This window comes from Entelurus aequoreus, linkage group LG08 (genome assembly GCF_033978785.1).
Source record: "Entelurus aequoreus isolate RoL-2023_Sb linkage group LG08, RoL_Eaeq_v1.1, whole genome shotgun sequence".
NCBI classification, from domain to species: Eukaryota; Metazoa; Chordata; class Actinopteri; order Syngnathiformes; family Syngnathidae; genus Entelurus; species Entelurus aequoreus.
The window spans coordinates 70364631-70382011 of NC_084738.1; the positions used below are offsets into that span (position 1 = coordinate 70364631).

The 17381-nt window shown below is 36.7% G+C and overlaps 1 protein-coding gene across 1 annotated transcript; it reads right to left on the reverse strand.

Moving 5' to 3' along the window:
- Window positions 1-16: 16 nt before the first annotated feature.
- Window positions 17-15099, reverse strand: timm23a (translocase of inner mitochondrial membrane 23 homolog a (yeast)). The gene is made up of 7 exons (XM_062057230.1): window positions 14712-15099; window positions 12209-12267; window positions 12021-12114; window positions 8895-8979; window positions 4376-4434; window positions 4135-4245; window positions 17-435 (listed from the first exon to the last, which is right to left on the reverse strand). The coding sequence occupies exons 1-7, from the start codon at window positions 14815-14817 to the stop codon at window positions 314-316; spliced, it is 636 nt and encodes a 211-aa protein (XP_061913214.1). The 5' UTR covers window positions 14818-15099; the 3' UTR covers window positions 17-313.
- Between the last annotated feature and the right edge of the window lie 2282 nt (window positions 15100-17381).

The following is a 17381-nucleotide window of genomic DNA, read 5'->3' on the forward strand; positions in this document are numbered from 1 at the left end:
TGACTGCTGTTTTTTCATGGTGGGGAAGAATTTGCCATAATTTATTATGGAGACTAATAATGACCATTAATAACCATTAATTTTTCATAAATATCACAGTAGCACTGACTGTAAGGCAGAGTTCAATGTTACCAAGGTCCACTTGCAGCTCGCCTGGAGGTCCTTGAGCCACGTGCTGCCAATCATGTGTGGAACCATGCATGCCTAGCATCCCGCCCTGGAAAGTGTTGACGGGGTCTGAGTCGTCTTTGCTGGGGATACTTTTGGCCCTAATGTCAGAGGCGGAGGTGGGGAAGGGGCGCCATGGGGGTGCTCAGTACATCCTGGAGGTTGACGACGACGTTCCGGTCAGGTGTTCCCAGTTGTTGTAGATGGCGTAGGCACTAGACAAGGCCAAACCGGCCAGACCCCCGCGGGCAACTCCCTTCAGACCACCTACAAACATCAAAAAAATATTTGGTTCTGGATCTCATCGCATACTGTAAGTCCGCACACTTCTGACACAAATTTGACATGAAACTAAGGCTGGAGGATTATGACCAAAATAATAATCACCAGAATTTTGGATTGATATTGAAATCATGAATAATAAACGTGATTATTCACAATTGTTCGAAAACATGAGTATTTATTGTACCACAAAAACTCAACTTTAAGTTTGATTTAAAATAACTGGATATAAATTAGCATGTTCTCCCCGTGACTGCGTGGGAGTACATTGGCCCTAGTGTGTGAATGTTGTTTGTCTATCTGTGTTGGCCCTGTGATGAGGTGGCGACTTGTCCAGGGTGTACCCCGCCATCCGCCCGAATGCAGCTGAGATAGGCTCCAGCACCCCCCGCGACCCCAAATGGAACAAGCGGTAGAAAATGGATGGATGGATGGATGGATATAAATGAGTAACAAATAAACTGGGGATGTAAAGGTAAACGGTATAATGATAATCCGCGGTAAAATTCCAGACTGTTAGTAATACCTTCTAATTGTTTAATTACCGAAAAATCGTCATTTATTCATGCATTTTAGGCAACACTGATAATGCAAACTGTATCAGTGTTCAAATAACATCAATACTAGCTAAAATAATTTGTCATCTCATCAAATTGAACGTAAGCTGTGAAGATTGTGTATTCGCTGTGAGAGGTGTCACTCTTTATTTTTGTTGGCCTAAGTCAGGGGTCGGCAACCCGCGGCTCTAGAGCCGCATGCGGCTCTTTAGCGCCGCCCTAGTGGCTCTCTGAAGCTTTTTAAAAAATGTATGAAAAATGGAAACAGATGAGGGGAAAAATTATATATTTTTGTTTTAATATGTTTTCTGTAGGAGGACAAACATGACACAAACCTCCCTAATTGTTATAAAGCACACTGTATATTAAACATGCTTCACTGAGTCGAGTATTTGGCGAGCGCCGTTTTGTCCTACTAATTTTTGCGGTCCTTGAACTCACCTTAGTTTGTTTACATATATAACTTTCTCCGACTTTCTAGGACGTGTTTTTATGCCACTTCTTTTTCTGTCTCATTTTGTCCACCAAACTTTTAATGTTGTGCGTGAATGCACAAAGGTGAGTTTTGTTGATGTTATTGACTTGTGTGGAGTGCTAATCAGACACATTTGGTCACTGCATGACTGCAAGCTAATCAATGCTAACATGCTATTTAGGCAAGCTATATGTACATATTGCACCATTATGCCTCATTTGTAGCTATATTTGAGCTCATTTAGTTTCCTGTAAATCATCTCAATTCAATGTATATCTCAAGACACACTATCTGTATGTAATATGGCTTTTAATTTGTTGCGGCGCCAGACAAATTTGTTTTTGTATTTTTGCTCCAATATGGCTCTTTCAACATTTTGGGTTGCCGACTCCTGGCCTAAGTGTTGCACAACTGCAGGCGTTGGAGAAGAAGAAAGGTTGTTATTAAACTTCATCTTCATTAGCCAAACTTTGAGTTTTGTATTGATATCCAAAAGTAAACACCATGTTTTTGTACATTACTTGTGGTTTTTTTCATGTCACAAAGGTATTACCGGTACTTTAAAAATCATTCATGTGACACAGCATTTTGTTAATGTGTTATTGTGTGTAGTTAATTCCTATACGACATATTTCTGTTCAAACTCTTAATGGATCTGTCCCGATACAGCATATACATGTACACTACCGTTCAAAAGTTTGGGGTCACATTGAAATGTCCTTATTTTTTAAGGAAAAGCACTGTACTTTTCAATGAAGATAACTTTAAACTAGTCTTAACTTTAAAGAAATACACTCTATCCATTGCTAATGTGGTAAATGACTATTCTAGCTGCAAATGTCTGTTTTTTTGGTGCAATATCTACATAGGTGTATAGAGGCCCATTTCCAGCAACTATCACTCCAGTGTTCTAATGGTACAATGTGTTTGCTCATTGGCTCAGAAGGCTAATTGATGATTAGAAAACCCTTGTGCAATCATGTTCACACATCTGGAAACAGTTTAGCTCGTTACAGAAGCTACAAAACTGACCTTCCTTTGAGCAGATTGACTTTCTGGAGCATCACATTTGTGGGGTCAATTAAACGCTCAAAATGGCCAGAAAAAGAGAACTTTCATCTGAAACTCGACAGTCTTTCTTGTTCTTAGAAATGAAGGCTATTCCACAAAATTGTTTGGGTGACCCCAAACTTTTGAACGGTAGTGTAGATAACGTAAAAAAAATTAATTAATCATTAAAAAAAATACCTCCCTCTATCAAAATGTAAAAATAGAGATAAAGGCATCATGTAATGATAAAAAACTGACAAGTGGATATGAATAATGAATATAAAAAACAATTCTCAAACTTGTAGAAGAAGTGGTCTTGTTTTCACTCATACACTCCAGTGTTTCCCACACATTCATTTATTTGTGGCGGCCCGCCAAGAAAGAATTAAGGCCGCCACAAATAGATTTTTTTTTTTTTTTTTAATGTTTGTTTTTTTTGTCCTGTCCAGCTTCTCAGGCAAATCATATAGTTGATGTAGATGCCCATATAGGCTGTTCAGATTTACTTTACAAAAGAGAAGTGTAGGATCAAGATTTTTGGAGCTCTTTGTTCAGTGGATCAGATGTTTGATGAAGCTTCGTGTCTATCTACCACCACTTCTGTTTATTTGTTACTGACTGTGGCAGGACACCTCTGCCTCTGTTTCACTTTATGTTGCTGGTAAATAATATGGTTGCAGTAGTAGGCTAAAGTTAAATTATTTAGTATGCACTAATTAAAGGGGCAGAGCTTAAAGAGACATTTTAGCTTTTATATTTTTATAAGATATATTTTTTTTGTTAGAACCACAATTAATAAATATATTTCAGTGAATAACTTATTGTTCAAATCTGTATATAAATATGTACATAAAGTGTTGTAATTATATTGTAAAATGGATGGATGGATGGATGGATGGATGTTTAAAACATGTTCAAACTGCTTCCACAGTGGAGTGTTTTAAGTCTCGTCTTAAGACCCACTTTTATTCTTTGGCTTTTAACACTACGTGAGTTGTGTGGTCTTCTGTCCTCTGTTGTCCTGTGTGTTTTTTATAGATTTTTATGTCTATTTTACTGTTTTAATTGGTTTTACCCTTTAAAAATCGTTTTTAATCATATTTATTTTTTATATTGTCTCTGTATTGGTTTTCTATTCATTTATTCTTTGTTTTTATTCAGTCATTGGTGTAGCATAATATTGTTTTTAATATTGTTTTTAACATGGCTGTGCAGCACTTTGGAAACATTCTTGTTGTGTAAATGTGCTATATAAATAAAGTGGATTGGATTGGATTGAAAACAAAACTGTTATTATTAATTACTAAGTATACATTTTTTGAGCCTTTTTAGAGAAAATCATATCATTGTAGTAAATTATGCAAATTACTCGATGATGTCATGGTGACCACGCCCATAGCCACGCCCCCACCGCCACAGGTATCTTGGCAGTTTATCGGAAACACTGCACTCACTCATCCATGTCACTTTAACAAATTCAGGAATTCACATGCACAATGCGCAGCCCATAAGTGTTTCGGGTGTAATATTTTTACAAGGCCAAAATCGAAACTGTGATTAAAATGTGATTAATTGTCCATCCCTATGTGAAAAGACACCTACTAGCTGATTTGAAGAGAACCCCCGTTAGCGTGCCAGCGGCTACTGTGTTGATGTCATCCTCAGCTCCTCGGGCCTTCTCTATCACCACACCAAATGCACTGTACAACAAGGCTGGAATACAGACACATTTGAATATTAAATTCAGCAAAAAGCGACACAAAACAACAAGGCTGGAATACAGACACATTTGAATATTAAATTCAGCAAAAGGCGACACAAACATCCCGATTATGTTGCTTACCAACAGATCCCAAAGTGTTGGCCCATGAAGCACCTTGCCTGGTCACCATGTTGATTATCCTGGCAAGACAACATCAAAAGACACTTTGTCACGGTCACGGTCATAATTAATTTATAAACTACCGCATTTTCTCCGACTTAACTTTTGCCTGTCCCCCTAAACCAGACCTGGGCATTCTGCGGCCCGCGGGCCACATCCGGCCCTTTGTGCGTCCCTGTCCGGCCCGCGTGAGGCCAATTATAACTTACAAAATAAATTTTAAAAAGTATCTATGTCGAGTGTACAATACAACGGTGCTGCTTTTGTTTTGAAAAGCGTTATTTGTATTACTTCCGTGTGGACGTATGCGTGTGCGTGATTGTGAATGAATGTGAACAGCTGCAATCACAAATTACAAAATAAAGTTGAAAAAACATCTATGTCGTGCGCGCGATACAACTGTGCTGCTTTTATTTTGAAAAGTGTTATTTATGGGCGTGTGTCCGTGTGTAACCTGCGAGTGAAGGTGCACATGCATCGACAAGTGATGCACGGTTTACACCCGAGACGCTAAAATGAGAAAAGTTGATGAGGAATGGCGTGTTTTCAACAAGACATGGACTGCCAAGCAACGTTCCCTCTAAGGTGCGTGCCTGCGCAATTGCGCACTGCTCAAGCGTCCGCTGCGCACAGCAAATATATGCCGCGCACCAAATCAAATCCCATCTGAATTCTAAACAAAATAAACATATTTATTTTATGTAATTTTCCAATGCAACTTTGAGTGACAGTGACAACAAGCGGCCCTAACGGTGTTCGTCAACACCGTTCAATTGAACACCGTTCAATTATTGTAACGTCTATCCAGATGCTTCGAGGCCAGGAATTATATCGATCACTTTATTGAGCAAAACTGTTTATATTCGGACATAACCACACCAAAAACATGAGTAAAACACTTCTATCTCGAAAAACTAGTCATTTTCTGCCGTACAAACCAGGCCAAAACCAACTTGTCATCTGTCACCAACACGCATACCACTAAACCACTGGTGCGTTTATGGCCACACAAAAAGTCGGACAACTCAAACACCACACAAAGTTACACTATGACTCCTCAGTCATACGTGTGCTTATTTTACTGTCATTTATTATTAATGTCAATTTATTTATATGAGTCATGGAATGCTGTTACACACAATATGTTGAAGTATTACTATTATTATTAATTATTATTATTATTATTAATCTTACGGTATACATCAAAAATAATATTGAGCAAAATTGAATTGAAATATTGTCGATGTGGCCCTCCAGCAGTGCTCGGGTTGCTCATGCGGCCCCCGGTAAAAATTAATTGCCCACCCCTGCCCTAAACCAAGAGTCACCAACCGCCATAGTGGCTCCATTTTTATTCACTGGCTTTTAACCCAGCATGAGACTTTAAACTGTTTTTAACTTTTTTAACTGCTTTTTATCTAACAAATTGTTCTTAGGATAATTTGTATTTGCTTTTTCAATGTTTATTTTACCTGTTTTAAATGTTATTTTTTAGTATGTCCTTCGCCTGTATTTCTTTGTGGTGTACAGCCCTTTGTTCTTCAACTGTGGTTGTTTTTAAAGGGCTTTATAAATAAAGTTGGTATGGTATGGCGTCACATTAGTACCAAAAATCCAAGCGCGTAAAAACTGTTATCGCGTGCTGATTCTCCACTTCGTGCGCGCGCGACACCCTTTCGCGCGCGCGTGGTGCCTTTGTGCGCGCGTGCGGCGCCTTCTTGCGTGCGCGCGGTGCCTTTCTGTGCGCGCGCTGTCTCGTTTTGCGCGCGCGCGCTGTCTCGTTTTGCGCGCGCGCGCTGTCTCGGTCTGTGCGCTGTCATGTTTCATTTTGGTACTTTGGGGGCGGGCATGCTTAGACCGCCCCTCCTTTCTGATTGGCTTTGAGCAATCAGAAGTATAGCAGGGCGGGTCATCGTCAATATGTATCAAGATTTACGGAGGAAGAAGTGGATAAAAAAATGTTGGCTGAAAAAGAGGTAAGTTATTGAACTGGTTTGGAGTGATTGTAAGGGTACTATTACTAAAAATAATAATAATAAATTTTTATTTATAAAACACTTTTCATACATTTAAAATGCAGCTCAAAGTGCTTTACATAGTTAAAAACAAAATGAGAAATAACACCCACACCCCATGAAGACAGTCAAACATGTACATAAAAATAAACAAACAACAACAACAACAATAATAATAACACAATGACAATAGCCAATCACAGGAACCCTCTGGACGTGGAGATCCAGAGGGCTCTTTGAGGAAACACTAGATGATCAAATAAATGGATTAAAAATAACTAAAATACACATCAGGTAAAAGTCCAAAAATAATATGAAATAAGATAAGATATAATCAAACATAAAAATAAACTACAATATGAAAAACTATAAAATAAAATAAAATACAATAAAAACTGAAATATAAATATAATAAGACCATATAAAAATAGGCTAAGATAAGATAAAACATAAAAATAAGCTAAGATATGATAAAACATAAAAACAACTAATACTAATAGAATAATCCTGCACATTGGGCCTAATATTTGTGTAGTAAAGTGGTTTTTGAATTCGAGCAATGTAATCTGAAAGATGTTTAAAATATCAACAATTAATGTTAATATTTTTGAAACAATATACTTCTCATAACATGAGTATCTGTGTGCATGAGAGAGTGTAAAGAAAAGCATTGCTATAGTTTCACTTCATCTGCCTTTTTTTACAACCTACTTGAAGTTGTATTTTTATTTTTTTATTTTTATTTTTTTTCAAAGCCAATCAGAAAGAAGCATGCCCGCCCCCAAAGTACCAAAATGAAACATGACAGCGCACAGACCGAGAGCGCGCGCGCAGAAAGGCACCACGCGCACGCAAAAGGGTGTCGCGCGCGCGCGCACGAAGTGGAGAATCAGCGCGCGATAACAGTTTTTACGCGCTTGGATTTTTGGTACTAATGTGACGCCATAGGTATGGTATATAAATATCGACTGTAACGATACCAAGCATAATAGCCATATAGAGTCAATACTATTTTTATTATCACAAAACCTATTGTCATTTTATTATTGTTTACAAGCTCAGGAAATACGACCCTGGACACAGAAGGACTTTAATTATGACCAATGCATGATCCTGTAACTCAGGAAATGTCCAAAGTGCGGCCCGAGGGCCATTTGTGGCCCCCAGCTAATTTGTTAACGGCCCCCGGCACATTCTGAAAATACTACAAAAAAATTGTAAAACATGAAAAAGTGTAATAAAACAGTAAACAGGTGAAATGTAACAAGAAAAAGTTGCAATGTTGACACTAATAACACAAAGCTGCCATGCGGACTGTTACCTATTGAAGGCTCCAATTACTTCACTGGAACAATTCCACTTTGAAATATTTTGGGGGGAAAATATTGCATATTTTGTGCGAAACATAGTTTTCTTTCACAAAAAGGGCATCAAACAAACAAACAAACAAAAAATGAAAAAATTATGAAATCTTATAATCAACAGATCTACAGACTTAAGCGTTAAAAGTAAAAAAAAATAGAAATTTGGCTTATTTTCAACACTTATTCTTTTTATTTTTTTATTGTTATGAATTATTGACCTATTTAAGGTTCCAATTACTTCACATCAAATATTCCACTTTGAAATGTTTTGGGGGAAAATGTTGCATAGTTTGTGTTTTTGCCATATAAATAAGGGTTTTGACATAAAGGGCATAAACATAAAAACAACATTTAAAAAATACGTTATAACGACAGACAGACCTGAAGTTCATCTCGAGATTCAAGCGTTAAATGAAAAAATAAGAATGTATGACTTATTTCTAACATTTTTTGACTGACACGCTTCCGGGTACCGGGGACCAAACTTGAGGAAAGCCATAAAGGTTAAAAAAAACAACCTATATATTGGTTTTAAAAAAGGAAAAATATAAAATTGGCTTTGATTTTTCAGTCTGTGGCCCTGAGTGGAAAAAGTTTGGACACCCCTGCTGTAACTACTTGGTATTGGATCGATACCCAAATTTGTGGTATCACCCAAAACACATGTAAAGTATCAAACAACAGAAGAATAAGAGATTATTACATTTTAACAGAAGCGTAGATAGAACATGTTAAAACAGCAAGTAAGCAGGAAATGATTTTCTACAGTTTGTCCCTCAAAATTTTGACAAAATAATACGGAAAAGACAATATCTTACTGCGTACGTCAGCAGCCGAATTGGAAGCTTTTGCAACCCGTTTGCTTGTTTACTACTAAAAGAGAAGTTGTATGGTATGTTTAATATCTTATTTGATGCCAAAATTATGTTTTGATTGCAATAAGAAACATATGTTTAACATACCATAAGACTTTCCGTTAAAATAAAGCCGATAATGCCTTTTTTTTGTGGTTCCCTTGATTTTCAAAAATCTTAAAATACATTTTGGTACCGGTAACGATACCGACACACTGGTAAACCCTAACTGGTACGTCATACTCACTGTACATTACGTGGTTTGGACCACGCCATGTCTCTGGTCTCCTTTAGGCCCATCCTGAAACCATTTAAAGCGCCAAATGTAGCTCCTGTAACAAGAACAAGCAAATGGTTACTTGAAAATGTAGCGGAATAGTTGCAATAAATAGTTGTAAGAATAGTTACAAGACGACAATGCAAAAAACTTATTTTACTTTACCCAAAATAAGAGGTAGTATGCTTCTAATACCCACTTAGTTTGGATTTATTACTACATGTATTGTATTATTGTGCCTGGACCCATGAAATGCGTGTCCATTAGAGGTCTAACGATTCGTTTTAACAACGATTTGATTTGATTCGGAATTTGTGGTAGCCGATACGATTCAGGGACAATTAGAATTTTTTTTAGAACAATATAATCCGAAACGATTTAGTGAGTTGAAAACAATTACCGTATTTCCCGGACTATAAGCGCACTTAAAATCATTTTTTCCCCTCTAAACTCGACAGTGTGCCTAATGCAAGGCATAATTCTGGTTGCGCTTACCCATCTCGAAGCTATTTCATTTGGTACATGGTGTAATGATAAGTGTGACCAGTAGATGGCAGTCAAACATAAGAGATACATGTAGACTGCACTATGATGGCAATATGACTTAAGTAAACATCCATCCATCCATTTTCTACCGCTTATCCCTTTTGGGGCTGCGGGGGGCGCTGGAGCCTATCTCAGCTACAATCGGGCGGAAGGCGGGGTACACCCTGGACAAGTCGCCACCTCATCACAGAGCCAACACAGATAGACAGACAACATTCACACTCACATTCACACACTAGGGCCAATTTAGTGTTGCCAATCAACCAACACCAACATTATATATGTTCCATTGAAAATATAGAACATTACGCACAGCGCTCAAAAATCTATCAAAATGTTTTAGTAGGACTCTGGTAAGCTATGAAACCGCACCTCTTGATGGATTGTACTGTGCTTCAACATAGGAGTATTATTATGGTGTGGCGTTTTTTTTGTTTTTTCATAAAGAAATACAATCATGTGTGCTTACGGACTGTATCCCTGCAGACTGTATTGATCTATATTGATATATAATGTATATATTGTGTTTTTATGTTGATTTAATTAAAAAAATATATACCGGTATATTATTATTTTTTTAATTTCTTGTGAGGCCCGGTACCAATCGGCCCGGTGGTTGGGGACCACTGATGTAGACCACAAGGATGTGTTTACAATTTAGGGGGGAAAAAAATCATAATATGACCCCTTAAAAGGCCTACTGATATGACATTTTTTTATTTAAACGGGGATAGCAGATCCATTCTATGTGTCATACTTGATCATTTTGCGATATTGCCATATTTTTGCTGAAAGGATTTAGTAGAGAACATCGACTATAAAGTTCGCAACTTTTGGTCTCTGATAAAAAAAAAACCTTGCCCTACCGGAAGTAGCGTGACGTTGTCAGTTGTTCACTCCCTCATATTTTCCTATTGTTTTCAACGCAGCTAGAGCTATTCGGACAGACAAAGCGACGATTACCCCATTAATTTGAGCGAGGATGAAAGATTCATGGATGAGGAACGTTAGAGTGACGGACTAGAATGCCGTGAAATACATTTTTTTCCCCGCTCTGACCGTAACTTAGGTACAAGCTGGCTCATTGGATTCCACACTCTCTCCTTTTTCTATTGTGGATCACGGATTTGTATTTTAAACCACCTCGTATACTATATCCTTTTGAAAATGAGAGTCGAGAACGCGAAATGGACATTCACAGTGCCTTTTATCTCCACGACAATACATCGACGAAGCTCTTTAGCATAAGCTAACGTGATAGCATCTGTCTCAAATGCAGATAGAAACAAAATAAATAAATCCCTGACTGGAAGGATAGACAGAAGATCAACAATACTATTAAACCATGTACATGTAACTACTAGGGCTGCAACTAACGATTAATTTGATATTCGATTAATCTGTCGATTATTACTTCGATTAATCGATTAATAATCGGATAAAAGAGACAAACTACATTTGTATCCTTTCCAGTATTTTATTGAGAAAAAAAAACAGCATACTGGCACCATACTTATTTTGATTATTGTTTCTCAGCTGTTTGTACATGTTGCAGTTTATAAATAAAGGTTTATTTAAAAAAATAAAAAAATAAATTTTTTTTTAAAAAGCCTCTGCGCATGCGCATAGCATAGATCCAACGAATCGATGACTAAATTAATCGGCAACTATTTTTATAATCGATTTCAATCGATTTAATCGATTAGTTGTTGCAGCACTAGTAACTACACGGTTAATAGATCTCAGCCTGGCAAAGCTTAACAATGCTGTTGCTAACGACGCTAAGGCTAACTTAGCAACTTAGCAACCCGACCTCACAGAGCTATGATAAAAACATTAGCGCTCCACCTACGCCAGCCAGCCCTCATCTGCTCATCAACACCCGTGCTCACCTGCATTCCAGCGATCGACGGCACGACGAAGGACTTCACCCGACCATCCGTGTGGCGGGCGGCTAGCATCGGCTAGGCGTCTGCTATCCAAGTAAGTAGTCCTTGTTGTGTTGCTACAGCCAGCCGCTAATACACTGATCCCACCTACAACGTTCTTCTTTGCAGCCTCCATTGTTCATTAAACAAATTGCAAAAGATTCACCAACACAGATGTCCAGAATACTGTGGAATTATGAAATGAAAACAGAGCTTTTTTGTATTGTATTCAATGGGGAAGGCATACCTCTGTTCCCCGGGCTACGTCACGCGCATACGTCATCCTCCGAAGGCTTTTTCAACCGGAAGTTTAGCGGGAAATTTAAAATTGCACTTTATAAGTTAACCTGGCCGTATTGGTATGTGTTGCAATGTTAAGATTTCATCATTTATATATAAACTATCAGACTGCGTTGTCTGTAGTAGTGGCTTTCAGTAGGCCTTTAATGCGGTGCGCCTTTTGTATGAAAAATAGCCCTGACTAGACCCGCTCATCGGCAGTGCGCTTTATAATCCGGTGCGCCCTGTGGTCCGGAAAATACAGTAGTTAAATCCAAGGACTATAAATATACATATCGATTAACCGTTATCCCAAACCCTAGAGACATTCTCAAGCTCTTACCTGTAATGCAGGAGCCTCCAATGGTAAAGAAAGCCAGCTCAAACCTTCCTCTGGTTTTGTTAGCGCCTGTAGGTAGAATGAACTCATCTGTGTCCTGGGGAAAAACACAACAGAATTAGACATTTAAGGCCACATTTACATCTTATACAACAGCACAGATAGCTGTCTGTAATATATGTCTTGCTCACCTGAACCAGGTAACGAGGGTCCACGTTGAGGTAAGGGGACAGGGGGCTCATTCCAGTCACTGTGACAACATCACAACAAGTATTTACAATACAAAAGTGCCCGTTGAAAAAAATATTAAAAGGAATTTTACCTTTGCAACCTCATTATACTATTGGCTAAGTTTTATATTCATAAACGTAAAAGTTTCTCAATACCCGACCGTTTTTTTGTGCCTTTGAAAAAGAATTAGAACTCTACGTTAAAACACTCTCTACCTCTAACAACCAAAAAGCTGTAAAAACGATGATGCTGTGTTCCAAATTTAAATTATTTACTGAACTTGTGTGAGCCTATGGCTTTGCACTTTTCTATATATATATATATATATATATATATATATATATATATATATATATATATATTGCATTCTATTTTAGTTACTTTATTGAGTTTACAACCCCCTGGCGCTGTTTTGTACTGTCTTTGTACTTATTTTAATTATTATTATTTCTCAATTAATTGCAAATGTTGCAATTTATAAATAAAGGTTAATAAAATTAAATAAAAAAAATACATTAAAAAAAATAATAAATACAATTAAAAAAAACATGCTAGCTAGCACCATAGACATCTTGTAAGTAGACGCAGCATTGGCTGCTGTGACGCGAGAAATTCGGCCGCCATCTTGAAGTGGTGATGAAGAGCCGGCGACAAACAGACAGTTGACAGGTAGAAAACAAAGATGCCGGGCTGGTGTTCAGCGTTTTAATGCTCAAATGAGTGGACTGTTGAAAATAGGAATCGAGGGATTACTTTTCACAAGTAAGATTTAACATTAACGTACTATTGGTTGTGAAAAGAATATTACCACAGAGTTGAGAAGGCGCAAAGATCTTCAATAGTACTGAAATTGTAGCTGCTAACAAACAAGAGTATGACCATAATAGAATTGCTTGTCAATGAAATTAATCAAATTTAAAAAATATATAAGTCTTCAAGTGACTTTCAGGTGTTTATTTATGTTTATGTTGAAGTATTTGGCAGACGCTTTTATCCAAGGCGACATACATAAAAAATACATATAAAACAATCAGTGTAAAGATGATCATTTAAGGGAAGTATGTAATACAAAATATCAATACAAAGTGTCAAGACAGAATAAACTCTCTGCTGTTGCAGCAACAGAGATACATACAGTCTATAGGGCCCTAAGATATATAGATAACTAATGTGTTCATACATTGTTTATGTAGCATATATGCATGTATATATAACCTAATCATATTGTTTCTTCAACTTAAAAATAGCTTACTGTTTTTTTCCCCTTCTCTGGGATTATATTCCCAGCTTTGATCTCGGACGTCTGGTCACTTATAGCATTTAAGAATATTCTATTACTGTTAAGCAAACTATGAATCAAAAAACATGTGTGCTTTATCATAGCTACACGTATGACAAAAAAACATGTGAAAACCAGTGGTATTCAGTAGAGATGTCCGATAATGGCTTTTTTGCCGATATCCGATATTGTCCAACTCTTAACTACCGATTCCCATATAAACAAATACCGATATATACAGTCGTGGAATTAACACATTTTGCCTAATTTTGTTGTGATGCCCCGCTGGATGCATTAAACAATGTAACAAGGTTTTCCAAAATAAATCAACTCAAGCTATGGAAAAAATGCCAACATGGCACTGCCATATTTATTATTGAAGTCACAAAGTGTTTTTTTGTTTTTTAACATGCCTCAAAACAGCAGCTTGGAATTTGGGACATGCTCTCCCTGAGAGAGAATGAGGAGCGTGAGGTGGGCGGGGTTGAGGTGGGGGGTAGAGGGTAGCGGGGGGTGCATATTGTAGCATCCCGGAAGAGTTAGTGCTGCAAGGGCTTCTGGGTATTTGTTCTGTTGTGTTTATGTTGTGTTACGGTGCGGATGTTCTCCCGAAATGTGTTTGTCACTCTTGTCTGGTGTGGGTTCACAGTGTGGCGCACATTTGTAACAGTGTTAAAGTTGTTTATACGGCCACCCTCAGTGTGACCTGTCTGGCTGTTGACGAAGTATGCCTTGCATTCCCTTGTGTGTGTAAAAAGCCGTAGATATTATGTGACTGGACCGGCACGCAAAGGCAGTGCCTTTAAGGTTTATTGGCGCCCTGTACTTCTCCCTACGTCCGTGTACACAGCAGCGTTTTAAAAAGTAATACATTTTACTTTTTGGAACCAATACTGATCATTTCCGATATTACATTTTAAAGCATTTATCGGCCGATAATATCGGCAGTCCGATATTATCGGATATCTCTATCATTCAGTGAGGTAAGATGAATTAAATGCGCCGACAGTTCATTGCTCCTGCCAAATGAATTGCACTGAGTGGAGCGGATCACCACTCCAAGATGGCGGCCCCGCGTCTCGTCAAGTAGCGCTCGATGCTGCGTCGACTTATGAAGATGTCTATGGCTAGCACTACAACTAGCATTCAGGCTAGCTGTGCTGATATCGGACGGCGGCACTTACAAGGAACGCCGGCGAGCTCCGTGTTGGAATATTCCGGTGCTCCACCTCCGAAGAGACCGCCAAGACCACCTTTAAATCCCCCGGAGCCTTGCGAGTTGTTGTCCATGTCTGAGCGGGGAAAAAAAGGCCCCAACAGAGCTCGTCCGTCCCGAGCTAAGATGCTATGATGCAACGCTTAGGAACGGAGCCGAGACACTCACACACAAAGCCGCCAAGTTAACCAAAACCTGTTATGTTTGACCTGGATTGTTTGTTTTTTAACCTAAAGTGTAATTTATCAAGAAAACCTGCATCTCTCGCTAGTTTACGGAGGTAGATGTTGTGTCAAGTCTGACCTCCAGCAAGCACGCTCTGCCGTAAAGTAATGCAGTTCCCGCTGTCGTAATGACGTGACGTAACCAGAACGTCTATGTCAAGACGCGGGGAGAGATTAAAAAAAAAAAAAACGACCACGGTGGATATTTGGATTTACACTGTATGAAAAATTTTTTTAAAAGGAATTTTACCTTTGCAACCTCATTATACTATTGGCTAAGTTGTATATTCATAAATGTAAGTTTCTCAATACCGGAACTTGTGTGAGCCTATAGCTTTACATTTTGTTCCATAATATATATATACATATATATATATATATATATATATATATATATATATATATATATATATATATATATATATATATATATATATATATATATATATATATATATATATATATATATATATATATATATATATATATATATATATATATATATATATATATATATATTGCATTCTTCTTTAGTTGCTTTATTGAGTTTACAAACCCCCTGGCGCTGTTTTGTATTGTTTCTGTACTTGTTTTGATTATTATTATTATTATTGTTTGTAAATGTTGAATGTTATAAATAAAGCTTTTGAAAAAATAAATAAATATAAATATTTTTTTTTTTAAAAACAAGGGGAAAAAAACATTAAAATACCCCGGATGTCGTTGTTTGTGCCGTAAAAAACATTGTATTGTTTTTTTTGTTTTTTTTAAAATAAAAAATAAATAACTAAAGGACCACGGTGTTGTCCAAAATGTAAGTAAAATGCCTGCTTCAAACGTAAATTTAAGCTTGAAATTGTTTTTTTCTACAAAATTGGAAGCACAGTGTGATTTTAAAATGATCAGTGATCAGAAAGGGGAAAAAAGAGATGAAAGACAAACCGTTTTCTCATATCCCCACACCGGAACCGGAAGTTGCCATTTAAAGACAAGACCGCAAACTGTCCCATAGGAAAACGGAATGTTGTAGCTTTCGTTTGCATATAAAAGTATATATCTATATATATGTAACCTATTTTTATGGACTTGCCTCTTTGTGATGTTAAGTTCCTGTTATAAGCTGTTATACAGTATATGCCTTGAGTTCTTATTTTGAAGGCGCTAAGAGCGGAAGTGGTGACACGTTGTGGCGGAGCGGAGTTTTGAAAACAAACGAATGTAGCCGAGGGTTTATATATATCACCTGTACTGTATAAAACTATAAAATGACAAACACGGAGGCTCAAGTTTTACACGAGGACCGCTTTATTTCGTTTGTTTTCAAAACTCCGCTCCACTATAACGTGTCACCACTTCCGCTCTTAGCGCCTTCAAAACAAGAGCTCAAGGCATATACTGTATAACCGCTTATAACAGGAATTTAACGTCACAAAGAGGCAAGTCCATAAAAATAGGTTTATATATACATATATATATATATATATATATATATATATATATATATATATATATATATATATATATATATATATATATATATATATATATATATATATATATATATATATATATATATATATATATATATATATATATATATATATAGTTGTTTTTCTTTGTTTCTGTTGATTAATGATTTTCATTGTTTGCTATACGAAATATAAGACGTAAATAAAACCGTTTATTTGATCTAGGTAATAGAGAAGCCCGGTTTCACAACTAAAAAAACAATTAAATGTTGAGTCATAATTATGAGATAAAAAGATAAAAGTCGAAATTATACATTTTATCAGTTTAGTATTTTACGACCGCCAAGGACAGAGTACGGCTCAATACCGAAACCTATTTATCACACCAATAACGTGATGAATGTGTCTTAACACACTTTTTTAATTGTAAAGTGACTGGTGTGATTTTTTTTTTTTTAAATGACTGTATATTACAAATTTGTATACAACCTCACATAATATTTTACTTTAGTACACATCCACCACTAAGGGGTGCAATTTTCAAAAACATATTTTATTTTTAATTCAAACTATATTTTAATAAGTAAATAAAAGTAACCATACAAGTAAATACATACACATTATTTTCCTTATAATCCTTAAACATTGAAAACAATATAAAAACTACACTAACATAAACAAAGTAAAACAAATTCTCACCGGCATTGAAAGTAAACAGGTTTTTAAAAAGAAAGTAATAATTTATCTGAGTCTTTAAATTAGTTTGCTTGTTGATGATTTTGTTTGGTTTTATATTGTGTAGTTTTATTCATATAGTAATTATTATTCTGTGACTGTAAATTGTTTGCTTCTTTTCTTGCTGATGCTTTTATTTTTGTCAGTATTGTGTAGTTATAATTATATGCTTTTACTTGTAATTGTATTGAGTTTGTGGACCACAGGAAG

Coding starts and splice junctions, on each gene's coding strand:
- timm23a (XM_062057230.1), bottom strand. CDS start 14,817: ATGGACAACAACTCGCAAGGCTCCGGGGGATTTAAAGGTGGTCTTGGC. Junction 8,980..12,020: donor TGGAGGCTCCTGCATTACAG/GTAAGAGCTTGA, acceptor TTCTTGTTACAG/GAGCTACATTTGGCGCTTTA. Junction 4,246..4,375: donor CAACACTTTGGGATCTGTTG/GTAAGCAACATA, acceptor TCTGTATTCCAG/CCTTGTTGTACAGTGCATTT.